General features: G+C 40.9%; 1 protein-coding gene across 1 annotated transcript; it reads left to right on the forward strand.

The window, feature by feature from the left end:
• Window positions 1-3,048: 3,048 nt before the first annotated feature.
• On the forward strand, window positions 3,049-18,658 carry LOC108918802 (potassium channel subfamily K member 2). The gene is given in 9 exon segments (XM_074559719.1): window positions 3,049-3,229; window positions 5,018-5,331; window positions 8,714-8,831; window positions 12,853-12,948; window positions 12,951-13,012; window positions 15,494-15,680; window positions 15,998-16,137; window positions 16,884-17,004; window positions 17,007-18,658. Coding segments are annotated over 9 exon segments (1,230 nt in total). The 5' UTR covers window positions 3,049-3,228; the 3' UTR covers window positions 17,198-18,658.
• The last annotated feature ends 2,965 nt before the right edge of the window (window positions 18,659-21,623 follow it).

Here is a 21,623-nt window from a genome sequence, read left to right on the forward strand (position 1 = left end):
GGCACCCCAAGCGGGACTCGAACCCCAGACTCACTGGAGAGCAGGACTGCGGTCCAACCCACTGCGCCACCGCACCCCCGGTTTGCTAAAACAGTTGTAGTAAATATTTGTGGGACTTGCAAGCTTATACAAGTGACTCAATCACTGCAGCTGGGTTCTTTTTACCAGGAATGTGAACCTGTGCAAGGTGATAGCTCGACCTGCTATAACTCCATGGGTTTGGAAGACATTGTCCTTTGTGTCCAAATGTTCATTCATTAGCATAATTAAACTTACCAGACAACAAATTGACAGGTGCACCTGAAGAACCTATGTTTTCCCATCTACATTGTAAACGGAAATAAAAAGTTACAATGCACCATGTGTTTTTATTACTCATAGGATTAATAAAAACACATTTTCTAACCTGTCACCTGCCTTTATGGTAAAATAGTCAAGCAATTTTTGCTAAATGCTTCAAAGGAAATATTTGATTACAAAAATTAAGAATTCTTTGCGAAAGAACCAGTCTAGAGTCTATGCGTTTTTATTTACATTACATTTATTCATTTAGCAGACGCTTTTCTCCAAAGCAACGTACATCTCAGAGAAAAAACAATTTCTGCATTACATTAGGAGAAAGAGACATAGTTGCAGACATGTGATTCTTAAGTAAACTTAGTTTGTTTCTTTCCTCTATATGTGGAAGTAGAGGTTTCATCAAAGGAGTAGATGCATAAAACTTAGAATAGACAATACATGCAACATATCATGTCATAAAACTGAATTTCAACAAATATTTTCCTTTTTAATTAACCACACATTTTTTTTTCAATTTCACTGTTGCAGTTAAGGCTCGTCTTACTATGTCATTTATTTTGATTTCAGAATGTCTATTGTTTTACATCAGTAAACATTTCTCATCAATAACAGTTATTCTTTCATGGAAACAGTGTGTCTTTCTTTCAAAGATTAAAAAATACACAATTTTATAGTTCTGAAGGATTTGCCAAATTAAATGTTATTGATTCACTGATACAGCTGGTAAAGGTCATTGCATTATTCATCCTCTTACACAGAGTCAGACCTGAACTCAAAAGCTACTATCTGCATAATTATGTGTATTGTGATAAGGTATAATACACTAACTCTTTGTCGCAGATTATCTTGAGAAAGAAAGATGATAGGAGAAAACTTTGATGGGACCATCTTATGGACAAAGGTCTATGTAAGTAACCTATTTCTGGGACATCTTAATATCTCACCTACTGCAGCCAGCATTTTATTATCTGCCATTCGAGATGCTCCTCAGCGATGGAGTATTAAAAAGCTAATTCACTGATGTCTTTATTAAAATCCTATTTTTGATCCCATTTCTCTGACCTTCAGCACCATACCCAAGCTTTCCAGAGGAACCTCTGATGAAACATCCCACCCTGAAATGAAGCTGGCCTTAAATAGATTTTGCCTGGGAGGCAATGCTTCGAGGAAATCTTAATGTTCCAGGTGAAACCTGAAGAAACGGGACACCTTGTTTGCCATAGCCCAGGTAGAGTTTACACGTGAAGCTGTATACATAAAGTCCCCAATGTACCAGTTAATTTCGCTGCCGTGGGTCGGTATTAAGGGACTGATAAGTGCAAACATGTTGTATTTGTATGTTGTTTCTCTACGCATCAGGCACGTTGTCTTACTCAGTCTCTAGGCTATTGTAGAGATTTGATTTGTCCAGGTACAAAGTACAATTCGATGTTCACTTCACATGGGAAGCACAATTGTGTTACCTGATGCCATGTGAAGCTGTTTGTCACGTTATTTTGCGGCAGTGTTTCTAATTAACATCAGTGCAAGAACAAGCCCTGGTGAACGGTAGGCCTATGTGTGCACACGTAGTCGAGGTTAATGTACTTTCAAGGTATTTGAAATTGGATATGTTTGAATTTACTTTCTAAAATTTCATATCTGGACAATGCAGATTATTATTTTAAAATCCACAAAGCTGTTTGCTACAGCTATTTCCGTGCTTAATAACCCGTGTGTTATGATAGATTTAGATGTGCACGGATGAGGGCCACATTACACTGAAAACTAGATTGACTCTTTATTTTGAATCGTTCCTGACCTCTTCACTGATGCTTTGTGTCAGTTTGACCCGTCCCTCTTAATGAAGTTTATTGTAGTATTTTCCACTGAGTCCTGTCTCATAGTGGATTTATTTTTAATTTGTTTTCCACAAAGGCAATTTTGCCCTTTGAGGTCCATCTGAGTTATAGGTCAAGATGCACCCCATTGTACTCACCCCCGTGGTTATGTTTGCAAATAACAGAGCAGACTGTATATAAAGAATAGATTTTTCCATGGAAATCATGGCATTTGACAAGATCTTACATGTTAACATGCCATCTTGGCATATTTCAATGATCAGATCCTGTGAGTGCTTCAACTCCATGCCAGATGAAACCCAAAAAAGTATGGGATGAGAACCTTTACACCGAAGATAATTAATAAAATCTGGAAATGTAAATCTTCCGGTAGATCACTGATTCCAAAGTGAACAATGAATGCCCAAAAGGTGCAAATAACGGCACAATAAATTAGATCTCTCATTCCAATAAACATGTTTTTATATTCTTCATTTTAAACGATGCCTTGATGCAAGGTGACTAAAAATGTTAGGAAATGAACTTTTACATCGATTTACCCATTTATATAGCAGGGGGTTTTCACTGCATCCTTTCAAGGTGAGTATCTCGGCGCGGTTACTGCAGCAGGAGTGAGATTATGACACGGAGTCTCCAGATTGTAAGGAACAGCCCTTAACCACTGCGCACCTGCTGCATCGCACCCAGAACCCGAGGGCGTCGATCCTTCTGCCCGACTGATGCTCGTGCCTAAGGAGGAATTTTCTGAGTTACCAGAAAGAGGTCTGCCCCCGAAGACCCCCCCCCCCCCGACCCCACCACCCCGCCCGATGTGCGCGCTCGGGGTGGGACGAGAACAAGGTGTTCTCACAAAGTGTGCGCTCGCTCAAAAGCAGGCTGTGCCGGTGCTCGCCGCCCGAGTCGCTGCGCAGACCGCAGATCGGAGCTGCCGCGCGGCCATGTGCACGCGCCCGCCCGCGAGCGCCCGCTGCTGAGAGTGCCGGTCGAGCTCGCGATCCCCATCCGGAAGCTGATCCACACAGCGACGCGGTCTCGGCCACAGGCTGCCGATGAGGGAGCGCGAGGAAGAGGAGCTCGGCACTGAAGAAGTAAGTGCAGCGCGAGCGGCTGCGCGCGCGCGGCACGTGCTGCCAGTGCCACGGTGCAGTTTTTAGACTACGGCAGTTACGGCGGAGTCCGAGCGCGGCTCGTCGATGCGAGCGCTCTGCGTCGGGCTTTGGGTGGGGAAGTTCCTGAAGGGGGTCCCGTTTGCGGAGAGATCAGGGGGGAAGACCTGGATGTGAAAGGATGATGTTCTCCAGAAGTCGTGGAGCAGGAAGGATGCTGAGGAGCAGCATCACTTACAGTCTACAGTGTGGATGGATGTGTCTTTATTAGCAGAATGTACCAGAAGTAGTGGGCTACCTGTGTGCTTCATCTCCCACTGTGACTCTGAGCCTCATTTGTTATTTGATGAGAAATTCTTACTTTGATGCTTCACAGATATCACCGTTTTATTTCTTTTCAGCCTTCATTTAGCGGCGGCAGCGTGTCAGTTATTAGGTCAGTTCTTACAGAAGTGCAAGCTTCCTTTATATATTTTCAAGCCTTACCCACAATATTATGATGACCTTTGTCAGTGGACGTGTGTCTAGACTAACAAATCACTCATGCAAAAAAGAATCTGGAGTTTGTCTCTTTATCCTCACAGCTGTCTGCAGACCTATAAATGATAAAGAACTGTGAGACAAACTAACCTTTGGCAGCAGCCTTGAAGTTTACATTATTCAGTGTCTTAGTTATTTTACCAGCGTATATTAAAACACTCACGAGGACCCAGCTGTGACCAGCACGCATTTCAGGATCATATTCTTCTCCTGCCAAAAGACAATCTTTACCCTTTATGCATCATTTCGCCATCTAGATCTGGTATCGTCATCGTGTGTTTTAGTATAGTGGAAACCTGTGTCTGCCAGAAAAAAAATACAGTTTGTTTTTTTTATTTATTTATTTATTTAGTTATTTATTTATTTATTTATTTTTGATTAAGCACTGTGTACAGTATGTGTCATTTTTGCATGTCTTTCATGCATCAGAAAGAGCAGATGGACACCAACAGTACACAATTTATTAGTTCAAAAATAACGGCCCTTGATGAGAATATATTTACAGTGAATCAGTCGAAAATGAAAATAAACTGCATAAGTCTAAAGCCACTAATCTGAGCAGTCATGTTAACAATTTATACAATATAGTTTTTAAACCAATCTGACAATGTATCTGTTGTCTTACGTTTATTTGTTTGTTGACAAGTGTACAATGAAGTGAAAACTGAAAAACCATACAGAGAGACTGAGTTCCACACTGTGATACACTACTAAAACAACAACTGCAATTTATGACTACACCAAAACAAATTAATATTAATGTCGTTTATTCATAGCAGCATTGAGGCAAAACAGTGCAATTCATTTAATCAATATCTGACATCAAGAAATTATATATGCAGATGAGGGCTATTAATTTGATTATTCTGCAGTTCTTCTCAATACTGCAAGATTTTCTCATGTTAAGGATCAGCTGCAATAAATTTTGGATTAAATGTGTACCCAGTTTCAATTTGATTAACGCATTTCAAATCTGAAATGAATAACATGTTCGCTTTATATTTCTTCAGCTCTCAGATGTCCTAAGAGTTTTAAAATAACAAATGCCATTTTAATCCAAGCTAACAAAGGTGTTCCTTTGAACCTGAACAATAATTACATATCACTGTGATTACCAAACATTTCTTTACTGAATGTCCTTTTGTCAAAGTAGGGGTTGAACTTCTGAAATCAGACAGATCTGTGAGCTGTAACAGTTGCTGGCTGAGAGGTATGTTCTCTGTACTCCAGTGGCTGCACCTGATCTCCTGGACCCCAAATCAGCTGCACAGAACTCCAAGCCTCGCCTGTCCTTCTCAGCAAAAGCCATTGTCTTGAATCGCGGCGATGAGTGCGATGCCATTGGCACCGTCATGAAGTGGAAGACGGTCTCAGGCATCTTCTTCCTGCTGGTGGTGCTCTACCTGATCGTGGGAGCCACTGTATTCATGGCCCTTGAACAGCCCCATGAGAGCTCCCAGAAGTACAACATCCTGACCGAGAAGCTCAAGTTCCTGGACAGCCACTCGTGTGTCAACTCCTCTGAGCTGGAGGACCTTATGAAGGTAGACTTGTCAACTAAACCACAGAGGCTCTTGAGTTCTCATTGTTCAACAATGATACATTCTCATCTGATAGACTGGAGCACAAATCTGTTTCACAACATATCTACTATACTCACCTGACATGTGACAGGTGGTCGCGAGTTACATTAGATACCCAGGACAGCAGGAGCACAGCCTTAGAGTAGAAGGAAACCTGAAAACATCACAGAGCATTGTTTTTGTAGAGCACTGCTTTTGACGCATCACTAAAATCTTAGAGTCATAACAGGCTGCCTATAAGTGATGAAGGAGAGCCTAAACTAAAACCGACACTGGGTTTTCTGCACTCGCATACATCACAGAGGCTCGGTTATAGCCCCATATCTTTGGCAATTAGAAGCTCTTATGCAGTAAGTCAGGTTTCTCTCCTGTACGCACGGCGAATATGAACAAATTTGCTTAGGGAGTTAATTAGAATCCCACCTGTCATACGATATGTATAGAACATTTAGAGCTGACAACACATCTAATGTAGAGGGAGAATTGATGCGCTGTTGCGCTTCATGCAATGTCCTTTGTCATCTAACCATCAGCGAAAAGAGAGGCAGAAAGCAGGCTGTATTTTATGCGTGCACCGCACTGAATTCAATACTATATTAGATACAAGCAGAATTATTATTATTATTAATAATAGTAATAAATTGAATAAAGGTACAGCTACAGCAATTCTCTTCAACAACAAAGCCTTGGGCTCAAAGTGTGTGTAGAAACCCATACAACATGACATGAGCTGAACTGCTAATTAGGAATGACTGATGGAGGACAATGGTAGATACTCAGTGTGGACAGTGGTGGATCACAGGATCATTTTACTACCTCACTGTTTACACTGCATTTACGTTTATCCGTTTATCTTGACGCCTTTCTTCCAGAGCTACTTACGATGTTAAGCTACTTTAAATTATTGATCCCAGTCACACAACTGGGTGATTTTTTTTACTTGGTACGATTCAGACTAAGTACCTGGCGAAAGGGTACTACAGCAGGAGGTGGGATTCAAACCTGCTACCTCCAAGTACCACTGTTAGCTGCTCTAATTGCTATACTACCTACTGCCCTCACAAACATGGCAAGCAGTGCTCTCGACTACCATTACAAGGCAAACTCAGTAGCTGCACACTGAACAACTGCTTCACTTAAATATTTTATTGTTCCGGGTGGTTGGAGTTTTTTGGGGCCATATGGCAACCTTTGATTGTCGTGACTTGCTATTGACCACATGGGAACATCATACTTCGTGTACTTTAGACAAGTTTTTGAGACTACAAGTATTTTTTTATGACTGCAGTAATTGTTGATCTGAAAGCCTATAAAGAAAGGACTGTGATTTTCTCCAAGTACCATGGACAGCTCATTCCCACTGCTTTTGTAAATACAGTATCCTGCTGTAATACTCATACTATGTGATTTTCAGCGGTTCATACTAAACCTCAGTATTATCATCATCTTTTGTCTTGTACTCCGGAAACCATTGATATGTTGCAACAATCTCGACTTAATCTTTGACATGGACATCAACTAAATGAAAGAGAATAATTGATTTCACTTATAAGAGCTACTCAAAATACAGCTTCAGGTTAGTATCGTACATATACATCAGATGATTACAGCATAAGTGCCACATTTATATTGTACCTATTAATTGTACGGAATGCCAGCTCACTTTGACTTTTGTAGGCATAATTACAATAGTGTAACAGCTGCTGTAGGAACATTTTTAATCCAGCTAGTTAAAAGGATAGCAGCCCATGAGCTCTGTGCTGAGCGTGACGTGATATTTGTTTGCTGACGAATGCAATTGCTGCATCTCCAGCTGGAGGTCTGCTCCTTTTGTGCTGGAGAGTCGAGAAAGGCTGCTCAAACATGAGATGAAATCAACCCTGACAGTCATGAGAGCCTTGTTGTTTGCATCATTTAAAGAGCGCAGCAATAACTGTAATAATGTTACAAAGTGCAATAATTATATATGGTCAGTTGCGAGATCCAACAAACATGAACCAACACAAATCGCTACCTGAATTTTTACAGAAGAAAAATTTGACATTTCATCACACAGCTTTGTGCTTCCCTGTCTTTGCCTCTGGTAATCCCAGAGGGAACAGCCTGAATTTCCTTCATTGCATTAGGTGTGTAGGCTGGTTGCCATGACAACAGGAGCAACCAGTAAAGCAGTGGTCTTCCTCATCAGGTACCAGTGCAATGGACCCTGGAGGACATGTTGTGGTGTGCATTTGGTTGGACACGTACAGATAGATACTTATTGGCATGAACTTTAGGATTGCTTGCCTATACGCTGAAATGGGGCAAGTAATCCTATGGGAGGTCATACGTACCGTAGTAATGAGAGCCACCACCTTGCATTTAAAGAACACAGGTTTGAATCCAGCCTCCTGCTGTAGTATCCTTGAGCAAGCTTGTTGTCCTGCATGGCTCCAGTAAAAATGACCCTCCTTCTAGTATAAATGGATAAATCATTTTAAGTCAGTTGGGAGAGAAGCATCAGCTAAGTTGAATAACAAACTAAATGTATCTCAGCAGGATCAGTCTTGAAGGGACAACATCTGACTGAACAAAGTAAAGCGTCACCTGAGATTTTTTGTGCTGGATTTGAACTAATGGTCAATACTACAAAAGACAGCCATATAGCACTCATCTTTTGGAATGGGCGAGTGCTGAATGACACCTCTCTGAAAATGTGGTTATATCTCCTCCACCATTCCAACATTGATGTCAAGGAGAAGTATAGGCTCACATCTGTGTCAAAATACAGATGTGCTGAGTTTCCTTTTCTCACCTTGACTTCTATGCAATGATGAGAGATTGGGGTCTGTGTTTGGGAACTTGTGCTTTGGATGGAGCCCAGCTCTCTGTTGTCCAGAGAGAGCCTTGAAGATCACTTTCATCTGCCTCAGTTGTCTGTGATGAGTCTCCTAATGTGAGCAGGATTGATAGAAACGGAAAACACAGATGGGTCAGACTGCTTTCCAGGCTAGAGGTCTGCTTGCAACAATCAATACTGAATTCTTTCCCTTCAGTACAGCATCATCATTCGGGACCTGACAACTGTAGTAAGGAGACAGTTCAGTTACCATTGATCGGGTGTCTCATTACATCTTAGCAGGAAAGATCCACAATGACGACAAGGAGACGTACTCCAGAGCTGCACCTCGATATAAGAAGAAGGGGATTGAAACCCACTGAATTTCAGATGTAAAATATCTCCCTTCTTGACTGAAGTTCTCAGCCATGAGACAGATTTTTTCGTTGTTATGAGATTTAAGGTTTCTGCCGGTGTTCCATAGCTGTATGTTAACTGTCTGTATATCCCTGTTCAAACCCACAGCAGGTGGTGGCTGCAATGAGAGCTGGTGTGAACCCATCAGACAACTTATCCAACGAGACCAGCCTGTGGGACCTCAGCAGCTCATTCTTCTTCGCTGGAACTGTCATCACCACCATAGGTGAGACTGGGGGTCTCTTTACACTTTTTTTTTAAACTTTATTTGCATGAGATGGGTTGCTTCTCAGTTCATACACTCTTAGAATAGACTCACCACATGAGCACCGGGTTTGGAACGTTATGTTTTCCCGGAACGAATATTGAAAAGCTTGTCACAAGAATGGTGTTCATAAAGTTCCTTTGCATTTAAAGAGGACTGCCGTTTTTTTTGGGCGACTGCCCTTCTTTAATTGATAAACGGTAAGTTAAATGACGTTGCTGAAATTCCACACAGTCTTACATAAGCTGTAATCAGTGCTCATTCATTTCAGTTATGTTTTCCAGTGAGGCCACTAAAGGCTTTTCTTCTGAGGGCTGTTGCTGTTACTGAATGTGTAATTTTGTTAATCTGGGACTCTCGAGATGGTGTCAGACCTGTGCTGTAACAAACATTATTTCTCTGTAAGTAATATCATAATAGATCGGATGAACAGGTGGGACATGGTACATGCAGGGTCCCTTCATTCTGAAAAGCACTCATGTTTCATGTTAATTGTTAGTCATAAGGCATTTATTCAATTATGGATATAGCTCAATTATAGTTCATAGTTTGCATATATTTTTAAAATGTTAATATAGACAAATAGTTATACATAGTATATAAATTTATTGATTTTTGTAAAGTACCTCTTTAAAAAGTTAAATAAATCTGATCACTTAGGTCACTGAAGACTGGTTTCATGCTCCGAATAATTTGCTTTCTACATGGCTTATCATATAGAATACCATATAGAATGACATTTAGAAAAACAACATTATTATTCCCTTACTGTATAAACTGAACAGTGTGAGGTGGGGTCAGTTTAACCAATCTACCAGTGTTCTCATCACTATGGATGAGTCATTCAGCCAAAACATCTTAGCTTTTCTGCACAGTAATATTCGTTTTTCCTTTAAAATCCTTACTGCATTTCTGAATTATACAAAAAAAAATAAATAAAAAATTCAAGTCATTGGCTGTACTATAGTGTATAATTCACTGCATTTTGAAGCAGCAGGTAGCACAGTGGACACAAACATGGACTTGCAACTTGAAGGTGGTGTAATAGTATGTGTAAATGCGAGTGAGTAAATGTGGATGAAAGCCTGAGCTACGCAAAGAAGTAACAATAATTATAATTATTCGAACTGGCAGCTGTTAGACCATCTTCCACATTGTTGTCAACGTGCGTCCTGACTGCACACAGGAGGTGATTTTCCCATGCTAACTTCATATTGTGTGCTGATGGAACAGCAGACAGGCCAAAGCGCTCGCATGCAGGACCAGTGGGTGTTATATTGTGCCCTCGGTCCCGAACAATCAAAAGCAAAGTTAGATTAAACAGTGCGCCTGGATGAAGACACATAAGCTGCACATCAGGAGTGATTTACATGGATGAAGAACATGCAGATGCTGAACAATAAACAGACACTCTCTGCTCTACCGTGGCATCTTTCATGTGCCCCTCCTCCGCTGTCGCGTGGGTGCTTAACGAATTAAGACACTGCTAATAGTCAGCATCTGCTTGAGAAATGAAGAGGGATGCCATTGCTGAGTCAGTGCGATGCACGCAAGAGGCTCTAAAGTCCATGTTATGAAATATGAATAATAAAATACTAGCAAAGAGCAGCCACCCTCACTGCTGGACTTCCTTACTGTAGGGAGACTGATATCCTCCAGTGTGTGAATTATAGAGTTCATCAGGTGTGTGTGCAGAGTCTTGCTGTGTTTGTGTGAGTGTGAGCATATTAGATATCTTTGCGTTATCACCATTTACTAGAATCTTCAGTCATAAAGATTTCTGTAATGCCCTATGACTTATATTTTCCTTTTATCACCGGACTTTGTATTCTTTTTTTTCTCAATGGAAGACAACGAATGACTAATCGATTCTCTTATGTCGAAACACACACTTGCAATGTACATAAACGCATAATCAGAGATACAGTAGTCTGTGGGGAGCAGACTCAGATTTACTAAGATACCATCAGATTTAAATTGATCGATACTGTGAGAAACAGACTGGAAGCTCTGAAACAATCGTACAACCGTTCAAGGAAAAAATCAATTTTAATTTAATGGAATAACAACATCCAAAATGGCAACAAGTGGCAGCAATTTGTTACAAATGGAAATATTATGTTTTTCTATGGGACACTGCTGACTGGTCAATCATTTCAAGGGAAATCATTTTCCTTAACATTAGATACCAATTTTTTATGCAGCTTTTACTGAAATGTTAAGAAATGTTTTGTGCTCATGAGTTATAATTTATTGTTGGGTTTGCTGAGGGTGCTGTGGGGGCATGGTGGTACAGTGTTGCAGTGATTTTGGCTGTGTCCCGCATTCTTGTGGGTCTGGGGTTTGAGTCCTGCTTGGGGTGCCTTGTGGTGGATTAGCATCCCATCCTGGGTGTGTCCCCTCCCCCTCCAGCCTTGCACCCCGTGTTGCGGGGTTAGGCTCCGGCTTGCCGGGACAAGTGGTTAGTATGTGGGTTTGTTCACAAAACAACTTACAATGATCAATCCATTTATACAGCAGGGTATTCTTTCTGAATCAGTTAAGGGTAAATATCATGACCAAGGTCTCTGAGATGTATGTGGCTTTGAGAAAAGCATCTGCAAAATGAAAGAAATGTAAATGTGAAAGTGGGTACTACTGCAGGAGTAGGATTTCAAACTGGAGACTTCAGGCTACGAAGTGACAGCCCCAAACACTGTGCTTCCTGCTCTCCGCTCTACTTATCAAGCAGCTTTCCGTTGGCTTTCCGTGGATCTGTTGAGTTATATTGAAATAGGCAGTGAAGGATAATAAAGAAAGGATGCAGAACAAGGCTTTTATGTTTGTCCCAAAAACACAAACAATGTATTCATGCTGTTCCTTCATTTAAAGTCATTCTGTGCACTACAAATTTCTTTAATATGTCAGATTTCATAATTCCTTATAGCAAAACAAGAAGCTGAAGCATGTTCTGGTAGCTTCTGGGAACTCAGGAAGGTGAGCATAATTTGTTGGACAGCACAAAATGAGCCTTTCATACTGAACTATGCTTTCAAAGTCAGCAGCAGCCTTGATCGTATAGGACTTCCACTTTGAGCCTTAAGAAACATATTATCAATGATACTTATAATGAAGGATTGCTAATAATAATGCTTTGCTCATTCTGCAAATGGATTGCAGTAATAGCTGCAGAGGGTTGAGTCTTTGAGTCTCTCTTTCATCAGGATCTGCAATTAATATAATTATTTACAACTAACCTCTTGCAAGAAATGGGACAAAACTGAGCAAAGCAGTTCTAATCCATATAATCAAAAGTGTGTCTGCTCGAGTGTTCATCTTTTCTTTATATTTGAAGAGGGGTGGAGCATGCAAACCCAACACAACTTGGTGCATGGTGTCCTTACAAGTTTTGACTCTGCCTTAACCTAACCCTGACCTTTTCTGCAGCTCGAAGTTGCTGGCGTTGTGGAACATTGAAAACCCTGGAGCTTCTTTAAGAAAAGCCTTGTGGACAGAGAGTGATTATAACAGCTACGAGTCCGGTTGCAGCGCCTATCTATTATTCACAAGTCATCATTTATTCATTATAAGCACCCTCTTCCAGGCATTATTGTATATTTTGAAGGCTTCCCTTCTGTGTACTGTCTCTCTGAGCAAACCAGATGTCACACAAAGTGCGCTGACAAGAGCATATATTCTACTGTACGTTTATAGTGAAAACATGGTCATTCACAGTACCTCATAACAGTTAGTGAATACCTTAAATTTTTTACTGATTTTAAAGATTAAATGTAAACTTCAGTCCAATTTCAATGCATGCAGTGTGGTAAAATTTGTCTATGCTTTAGTGTGGATGTTGTGACCTTAGAAAGTGGTTATAATACTAATTAATCAGAGGCTTCTGCCTATGGCCTTCACTCAGGGGGACAGTTTGCGCAGGAAAATCTGAAAATGCAACACTAAATCAGAAGATATCGAACATTGCTCTGTTGTCTTGTCGTAGGCTTTGGGAATATATCCCCACACACAGAAGGAGGGAAGATATTCTGCATCATCTAGGCCCTGCTGGGGATCCCCCTCTTCGGGTTCCTGCTGGCAGGGTTGGAGACCAACTTGGGACGATTTTCGGAAAAGGGATCACTAAAGTTGAGAAGGTGTTTGTGGTGAGCTGCGGAAATCTTTTTTTTTTAAATATCAGCCTTTACAAATTGTGAAGTCTTCTGCTATTATTGCCAAAGCTGAGAGTCCAACGCCAAATTATCATTCTTAATTTTCCAGATGATATTTTATTCTAGAAAAACTTTTCAAACATGAAATCATGCAGACCACAGTCGCATTTTAAAGACAGGACCAATTTGCATTTTGGTCTATTTTCATACTGCTGTTTCATATTCAGAAAACGGATAGGTTTAAATGTTTCTGAGGATCCAAATTCTTCTGCACAAAATACATCTTGCATGTGAGCTGACATGTCTTCTAAAAACCATATTTAACCACCCATAAATGTCATCAAATTTCCCTATTTTGCATTTCTTAGTATTGCATCATGCTCAAAATTGTTGAAGATCCAAAGCAGCCATACGACATTTTCTCGAATATGTTACCGCACATAAACTTCTTTGACTCATTATATTAAACAAGTTAGAGCTCCTTCCATCCTGAACTTCTGAAGATCCCTCCCTTACATAAAACCTGACATCAGCATGTGGACCAGCACTTCAGCGGTGGTAGTTCTGCACTCTGATCTACTGCCTAGTACAGCACCCAGGCATCCACGGAATATAAATGTGTTCCCTAATTATTCTCGTCAAACAAGTGTTCAAGTGTTGCTTGAGCACCAGCAGCTTCTGCAGCAAGAGCCAGACAGTTTGCTGACAGCACCGTGCTCTTCGGAGAATTAATAAAGTTATGCAAGTGTTTCCATAGCAACAAAAAAGGTTGTCAAAAAGTATTAGGAATTGTTGAAGTCGCCGTCTATTTTGTTTTTTTGCACGCCAGTGTAAAAACGTCAGAAGGAAAAGCCACAAGTAGTGGCGATGATGGAACACAGTTAAGCAAGAACACGAAAATGTTATGCAGTGTAAGGGTAGGAGGCAAAAAAATAAAAATAATTTAGAAAACTTTAGAGGAAAAGGGTTAGAAAGGCTTTGTAAATGAAAAGTGTCTCTAAAAATGTACCATTTTATGGTTAAAAAAACACTTTACACTTGACACCTGTGATGTGTTTATGCCAATCTGTGAAGCAAATGTGTTCTGGAACAATGCAGAGAAGTACATCACAAGACCTGGACATGAAGATGGTGTGTCTGCTCCATTGTTTGGCCAGACAGTGAACACAGTTCTTCCTCCTTTTAGTGACCCTTTGCTAAAAGCCAAAAGTCCCTGTGTCCACAATGGCCATAGGCAAAGAGATCGAGTGCACCATTTGGGTCGGATTTAATGATTCATCCTTTTGTTTTCCTCCCAGCCTCAGTTAAGGCTTCTTGTCACACCTGAGATTTCTTGGGCCAGCATTTGCAGGAGATGTAGAGTCCTTGAGTAATGTGGGGAAGGGGGGAAGAAGTACCTTAGTGTCCAGGGGTATCTTCTTCATTAGAAATAAGGACAAAAAAGTTTGATTCTAGGTGTATCACGAGCTGTAAAATAGACACAAATCAAAAGCAAATTAATTTATTTTAATCTAATATAGTATCCTTCCCAACAAGTATTCAAGGTTCCAGGTTGCATGTTGTTTTTGTAATCACTTGTTCTTGTGTGCTCTCCCCATGTCTTTGTGGGTTTTACTCTGATTTCCTCCCACACTCCAAAGACATGCTGTTCACTCAATAGTGTGTGAGTGACAGAGAAAGTGTGTTCCACTGATGTATGGATGAGTGACCCAGTGTAAGTAGTGTATCTAGCAGTGTAAGTCACTGCGGTGAATAAGGTGTGTGGGCTGATGACACTACATAGAGTTCACTGGAAGTCACTTTGGACAAAAAAAAGTGTCTGCTAAATAAATAAATGTAAATGCTGTAAATGAGCGATTAAAAGTTTGCAGGACTAGTTTTTGTTTACACCAGACAGAAATAAATCTTATTTTTCATTATTCTTACTGTAGAAAACTAATCCTCAGCAAAGGACACATATATTCAGGGATAAATCCTGGTCAAAAGTTATTCTCCATTTCCTTCAATATTCTACAAAGATTAAGTTTAAACATTTCAAGCAAGTAGCTGAAAACAAGAAAAAACGAATGTACTTTTCTTCCAAGTTCTAGGATTTCTTTACAGAGCATAAAGACAGATAGTTCTTAGTCATCCAGTTTTTTTTTTAATCCGAAGAGACAGTTCGCTGTGACACCTGCGAGAGATGATGTGATCCTGCCATATTTATAGATTTGCATGTCATCAGAATAGGTGGCACATCTAATTGCATGCCTCTGAATAATCCTACCCAGCAGTAGGACAGAGGGAACAAAAAAAAAACCAGAGGCAACACTGAACACTGTAATTTGGATATTGGAATATATTATACATGTCACTCAATGCGACTATGATGCTGTTGGGTATAATTGCAATTATTGAACTATTTAGGAAAAAATAAATATGACAGAGCACGAAAGGAATATATAATGTCACATCGGCTGCATTTCCTGTGTGCAGAAACGCAATGTGAGCCAAACAAAGATCCGCGTAACGTCCACAGTTCTGTTCATCCTCTTCGGGTGCCTGCTGTTTGTGACCATCCCTGCCTTTGTGTTCAAACACATCGAAGGCTGGAGCACACTGGAGTCCATCTACTTCGTTGTCATCACTTTAACTACTATTGGGTTTGGTGACTTTGTCGCTGGTAAGTGAGAACTTCCTGCTGCCGGTCAACTGTACAAAAATGCCGGTCATCACGTTTTTTTTGTGTGTGAAGCTTCATTATACCTGTCAGTGGCTTTATTCCATAAAGTAGGGTTCAGTCTCAGAGAACAGCAGTGGGGCATTAAAATAATAATAATATATAATAATAATGATAATAATAATACAAGATGATTCCAATGTCTCCTAGCTGTAACCTGTCTATTTATATTATACCTTCTTGCCAAAGGTGTGATCATGTTTAAGGGAGTTTGTAGAGCTTGCTACATCTTCTAGGAGACATTTTCTCTGCATTCACAGGTGGCTCTGAGGTTGAGTACCTGGACTATTACAAACCAGTGGTGTGGTTCTGGATTCTGGTCGGTCTGGCCTACTTCGCTGCGGTGCTCAGCATGATCGGGGACTGGCTGAGGGTGCTTTCCAAAAAAACAAAAGAGGAGGTAAGAGTATAAATGTGGAAGTCTGATATCAAATGTTTCATATTTAGCTGAAATTTCCTCTCCAAAGCAACTTATAGGGTTAAGATACTTACAATTACTTACCTGTTTATACAGCAGGGTAATTCAAGGTAAGTACCTTGGTCAAGGGTACTACAGCTGGAGGTTAGACTCAAACCTTCAATGTTTGAACCCAAGGCAGCAGCTCTAACCACTACACTGGCAGCTGCCCCAACTATCTGCCATCAGTGAATAAAAGAGAAAGTACCATCAAGTCATGTCAACCACTTACCTGTTTTTCATGGTGAGGGAAGTTTTGGAAGTGGTTTCCCCATTGCTTTCTTCCACACTTGTGGACCAAGGGAGGAAACCCATGGAAAGAAGGGGATGAACATGCCAACTCTACACAGATTTGAACGCAGCTCCTAAACCACAGCCAGGGAACTGAAAGACACCAGTGTTCCCAGTGTTCCACTCTTCTGCTAGGGAATGGGTACTAGTCACTTCCTGGAAAAAATACTGTGCTTGGAAGAATGGCGCAAATTTCAATGGTTGATTTGTCACCGAGTGCCACTTGCAGCTGAGTAAAAGGCCGAACTCTGATAAAAGTTTATTCTGAATCTGCTCGAGTTTATTTGGTTGTGCTTGAATTGCTGACTGTGTCGGCAGGGAACTTGTCACCTTTGCCGTTCTGTTTCATCCTCTGTTTCTGCGGGCTCTCACTCTCTGACTCCTTGACTTGCTCCCAGGTCGGTGAGTTCCGCGCCCACGCCGCGGAGTGGACAGCCAACGTGTCGGCCGAGTTCAAGGAGACGCGCCGGCGTCTCAGCGTGGAGATTTATGACAAGTTCCAGCGAGCCGCTTCCATCAAGCGAAGCTGTCGTCCGAGCTGGGCCTGAGCCCCGGACAAGAGGCGGCCGCCACCCCAGGAAAGAGGGCCCTGTCTGTCAACTTCCCTGACGAACGCGAGCGCGATGCCGGCAACGGCATCCCCTCCCTGGGCGGCCTCGGGCCGGACTCCGTGGAACGCGGGGACATAGCCGTCATTGAGCACCTTAAATGAGAGAACCGACCGCGCGGCTTTCCGACATCTCGGCAACTTATCAGCACGTGCGCTGTCGCCGGCACCAAATCACAACTCCGCTAACGACCAGTTGGACATGGATACGTTTATGGCCTAAGCTGACTCACTTTTTGTACTTGCCAGCATCTGAACACTGAAGGGCCACTTAATGCCTTGCGCCAGTCCAGTCTGTCTGCGGTCCTAACAAGACTATCCAGCAACTACCGCTGTCTCCTGACCGAACGACACCAGTGCCTTAAATGCCCAAAGTCATTTTTTACTGTCCATTTAATGTACGCCGCAAAGGACACATGATCAAGCAAAAGAGTTTGCCTTCTCCAATTCCAGCGCATGGCTTGACTCATCGGGACTGACAAATGTATTAATTTATTCCGTTTTTTTAATTACCATGTCACAATTTTTTTATTAGTTCCGCCAGGGCTCCAGATTGCTTTAACGGATTGCTATTAATCTAATTTAAAACAGCTTCGCTGTAAAATCAGAAATGTGCTTTAAATACCATGCCGATTTTGCCCTTCGATTGCCTGCACTCTTCATACTGCACATCTTCGAGTCTCACACTGTACAGCTTGTACATCCCGCACTTCTCTCCTTTTATTGAGGGCAATTCTGCCAGTGCTCTCTCCTCATAGTCTGACCCTTTTTTCAGGTAATCCTTTACCGAATTAAATTGTGGCATGCAAAGGGTAAATAAGGAACTAGCGCGCTCTCGCGTTTCCCAATAAGCGGTACGAATGAGCCGACAGCTTTTCCAAAACGGGGACTTCTCTGACAGTCGCACACGTTCGATTGAAACTGGATGACGATGCCTTTCGGTCCAGAAGTGTGTTCATTTTTTAACGATGAGAATTATTGATTTGTAAGTCCTGTATCGATGATTTTATGCAATTGTATTTTATCACATATATTATCTATTTTCATATTTATAGAGTTTACATTATACATTTGCATTATACAGCTCTTGCCTCATTTCTTCAAGAAAATATGTTGGTAAAATACAAAAGACACGAGTACAAGATGCACATGGATGCATTGAGGTGAAAAGGTGGCTGAAAACTGCCCTCCAAAAAACAAGCTGAATGCAACTGAAAATATAACAACAGGCTGTTGCTTTTACCCAGAATAAAAATGAACTTTAGTATCATATTTCAGAAATGCCAAGTCTGTCATCATTAAATGCACTTTTACATAATTTTCGGCTAACTACGTATGTCTCTTCTGTGTGTCACCATTATGCATTTTGGATGAACAAAATGTTAAAATTTGCAATGTAAGTGCTTTTCGTTATTTGTAAATCATCTTCCACGTCCTGTTTAACACAGCGTGTTTCTGAACACACCAGCACGATGACAAAAAGTCAAGCAATCAAAGTGAATAAATTCATTTTTGTTCATTTTGTTCATATTTCACATGAAGGAAGTGTATTACATTGGCCAAAGGATCCCCATTAAATTTAATAAAGGAGAGACAGCTGTATTCATTTCAGCATGTTTCAATGGTGAAAAAAATTAATATTGAATCAATAATCCAAAAGAATTTATTTCACATTTTTCATTAAAAAAAAGACCATCAACACAATATGGAACAGAATGGCTATTCGTAGGTATCCTAATTATTATGTAACTAGTACTGTTTTCTGCTTTTAAAATGAATGCCATTTCCATGTGCCAGTTTCTTTAAAGTTCCAGAGTCACTAGATTGTCTTATTCATCTGTGCCATACTGTCAGTGGCCTTTCTCATATATCTGTACCTAATGCATTTATGCTGCAGGCACGTATGACAATGTACTCAATTTTTTAGCAACGGTATAAACTATTAACTGTGTGTCTAGATTTTAGGGTAAGTATGTGTTTCACAAGGATTTTTTAGATGCATTGTTTTATCTATGGTTGTAAAATATGGTGCTGGGAATATTTTGACAATGACAGTAAGTTCAATTCATCTTGAATAATGAGCTGCATACAATGTGTTGAAAACTTAAACTATGTAAAGATTTAAAAATATACAAAAAATGCCTTCAGATCATTTATTGGTCTACTTCTTCCATATTAATGTTTCTGGTCTCTATATATTACCAAGACTTGAGGGGTTGTTAATTGTAGGTTTGCAGAAATAGGATTTAATAATGATACTAACATACTTTATTGCGGTATGTGTGCAGCTGAAACCCCAATCTATTGTACTACAAAAAGAGGCAGGTCGTTGAGTAAATACCTCCAAAAGGATGCATATTTTCCCATTTTTCTTTAATGCAGATGGGTATGTGCAGTGCTGAAGCAATTTAGTTTAATTCTAATTTCCATTTTCATCATTTTGTCAAACAGTACATTAAATTAATTTTCAGGACTGTATCTATTACTAACATGTTTTTAAAATACTCTGATCATTAAGCCATCTTCACTGTACTCAGAAATGATTCTTCTTTCCTTAACTCATTTGAGCAGATGGGTTTTCTTGTATTCGTTCAAGTTAAGTCCCTCAACTCAAGGGACCTACAGAAGGGCCTCTGCCTGGATTCGAAGCAGCATGCATCAAATTTTGAGACTGTTCTGATCACCATGCTACCTGCTGGCCTGAATTCCAATTTTAGTTAAAAGTTAAACTGTGGGCTTCCTCTGCAGCGCACTGAAAGAACTGCTGTGTGCGTGCAGCGTGGACCTAGGTTGAGTTTGGATACCTGCTGGGTCAGCCTTGTCACTATCTAAGCTGAAGAGGTAGGGCAACACAAATTGGCCCATGTTCTTTTGAGCGGGAGAGATGTTTGTGCTTCTCTCCACCTCTCTGCTCACAGCGACAGCTCTAGTCAGCCGGTCACCAATAGGTGTCGTAGCTGAAATCAAGGCACAGCTCAGAAGTGTGTGTTACCTAACCCCTGTTCACCCTTTCTCCCAATCCTTGAGTCAGCATGGATGTCATGCTCCAAGGAGGCAACATAAGAACTGGATAACATGCAACAGCAAAAAATTGGGAGAAAACAGAAGCACATTTTGAAAAAGTGAAACGATGGAAATCTATGCATAGTTGCTGTTGACGGTTATTTTCCATCCATCCCATGCTGGATGTGATATGCAAACTAGAGACACCATGTTTAAAGATGACTTGAGAAAGAATTTACATCTTGTAACTTATCATATTCCTATCAAATGGAAACTTTAAATTTAGACCTTTTAAAGTATCCTACAGGGACTCCCCATGGGCCATCGTAAGTCCAAGTTGCAGGTTATAAGATGTTTCTGTACTGCAGTAACTCCATTTTATCAGGTTAGCTAATTCCATTTTTATCCCTACAAAGAATATAATGGATTTGTATTTTGCACGCAGGGGGTGCGGTGGTGCAGTGGGTTGGACCGGGTCCTGCTCTCCAGTAGGTCTGGGGTTCGAGTCCTGCTTGGGGTGCCTTGCGGCGGACTGGCATCCCGTCCTGGGTGTGTCCCCTCCCCCTCCGGCCTTATGCCCTGTGTTGCCGGGTAGGCTCCGGTTCCCCACAACCCCGATTGGGACGAGCGGTTCTGAAAGTGCGTGTATTTTGCATTTGATTAATGGCTGCTCTGCAAAATACACCCATTTCTCACATAAAGGGGTTAATTTGTTCTGCAAAATCATCTATTTAGGTGAATTCCCATAGTGAAAGGGTCAAATTACCATTATTTCTTCAAGAAAAATAAATTCTTAAAGAAAAAGTATTAATGTTAACAACACTGCTCAACTGTTGCGGTTAAAACTTGGGTAGCACAGTGGCACAATGAGTAGTGCTGCTGTCTCACAGTGCCTGGGTGGTGTGAGAAGGTGTGGGTTTGACCCCCACTCAGTCTATGTGGTGTTTGTATGTTCTCCCAATGTCTCTGTGGATTTTCTCTGGGTGCTCTGGTTTCCTCCCACAGTCCAAAGACATGCTGTTCAGGTTCATCCATAGTGTGTGAGTGAGAGAGCGAGTGTGTTCCACTGATGTATGGATGAGTGACTCATTGTAAGTAGTGTATCTAGCAGTGTAAGTCATTGTGGTGAATAAGGTGTATGGGCTAATAACACTACATAGTATCCATTGTAAGTTGCTTTGGAGAAAAGTGTCTGCTAAAATAAATAAATGTAAAAGAAATGATCATGAAACCTTGATAATGGTGCAGAGTTGCAATTAGCTTCCAGGACCAGCTGGTTCATTGAAATTTGTAAAATATGTTTTCAAACCATTTTCTAGTATATTTCATGGCCCGTGTTTTTTTTTTTTTTTAAATTTCTGGGAAAAGTTCAATTTAGGGACAAAACATCGTTTACTACTGAGCTGCCCCCTTCTTTTAACAGTGTTATTGTAGAGGTGCATTTCATGGCCAAAAGGTAGGAGCAGTACACCTTGGTCCTGGACGCAGGTCTACCGGAAATGCAAATACAGCACAAGGCAGACCTGTT

The sequence above is a fragment of the Scleropages formosus genome, chromosome 15 (genome assembly GCF_900964775.1).
Source record: "Scleropages formosus chromosome 15, fSclFor1.1, whole genome shotgun sequence".
NCBI classification, from domain to species: domain Eukaryota; kingdom Metazoa; phylum Chordata; class Actinopteri; order Osteoglossiformes; family Osteoglossidae; genus Scleropages; species Scleropages formosus.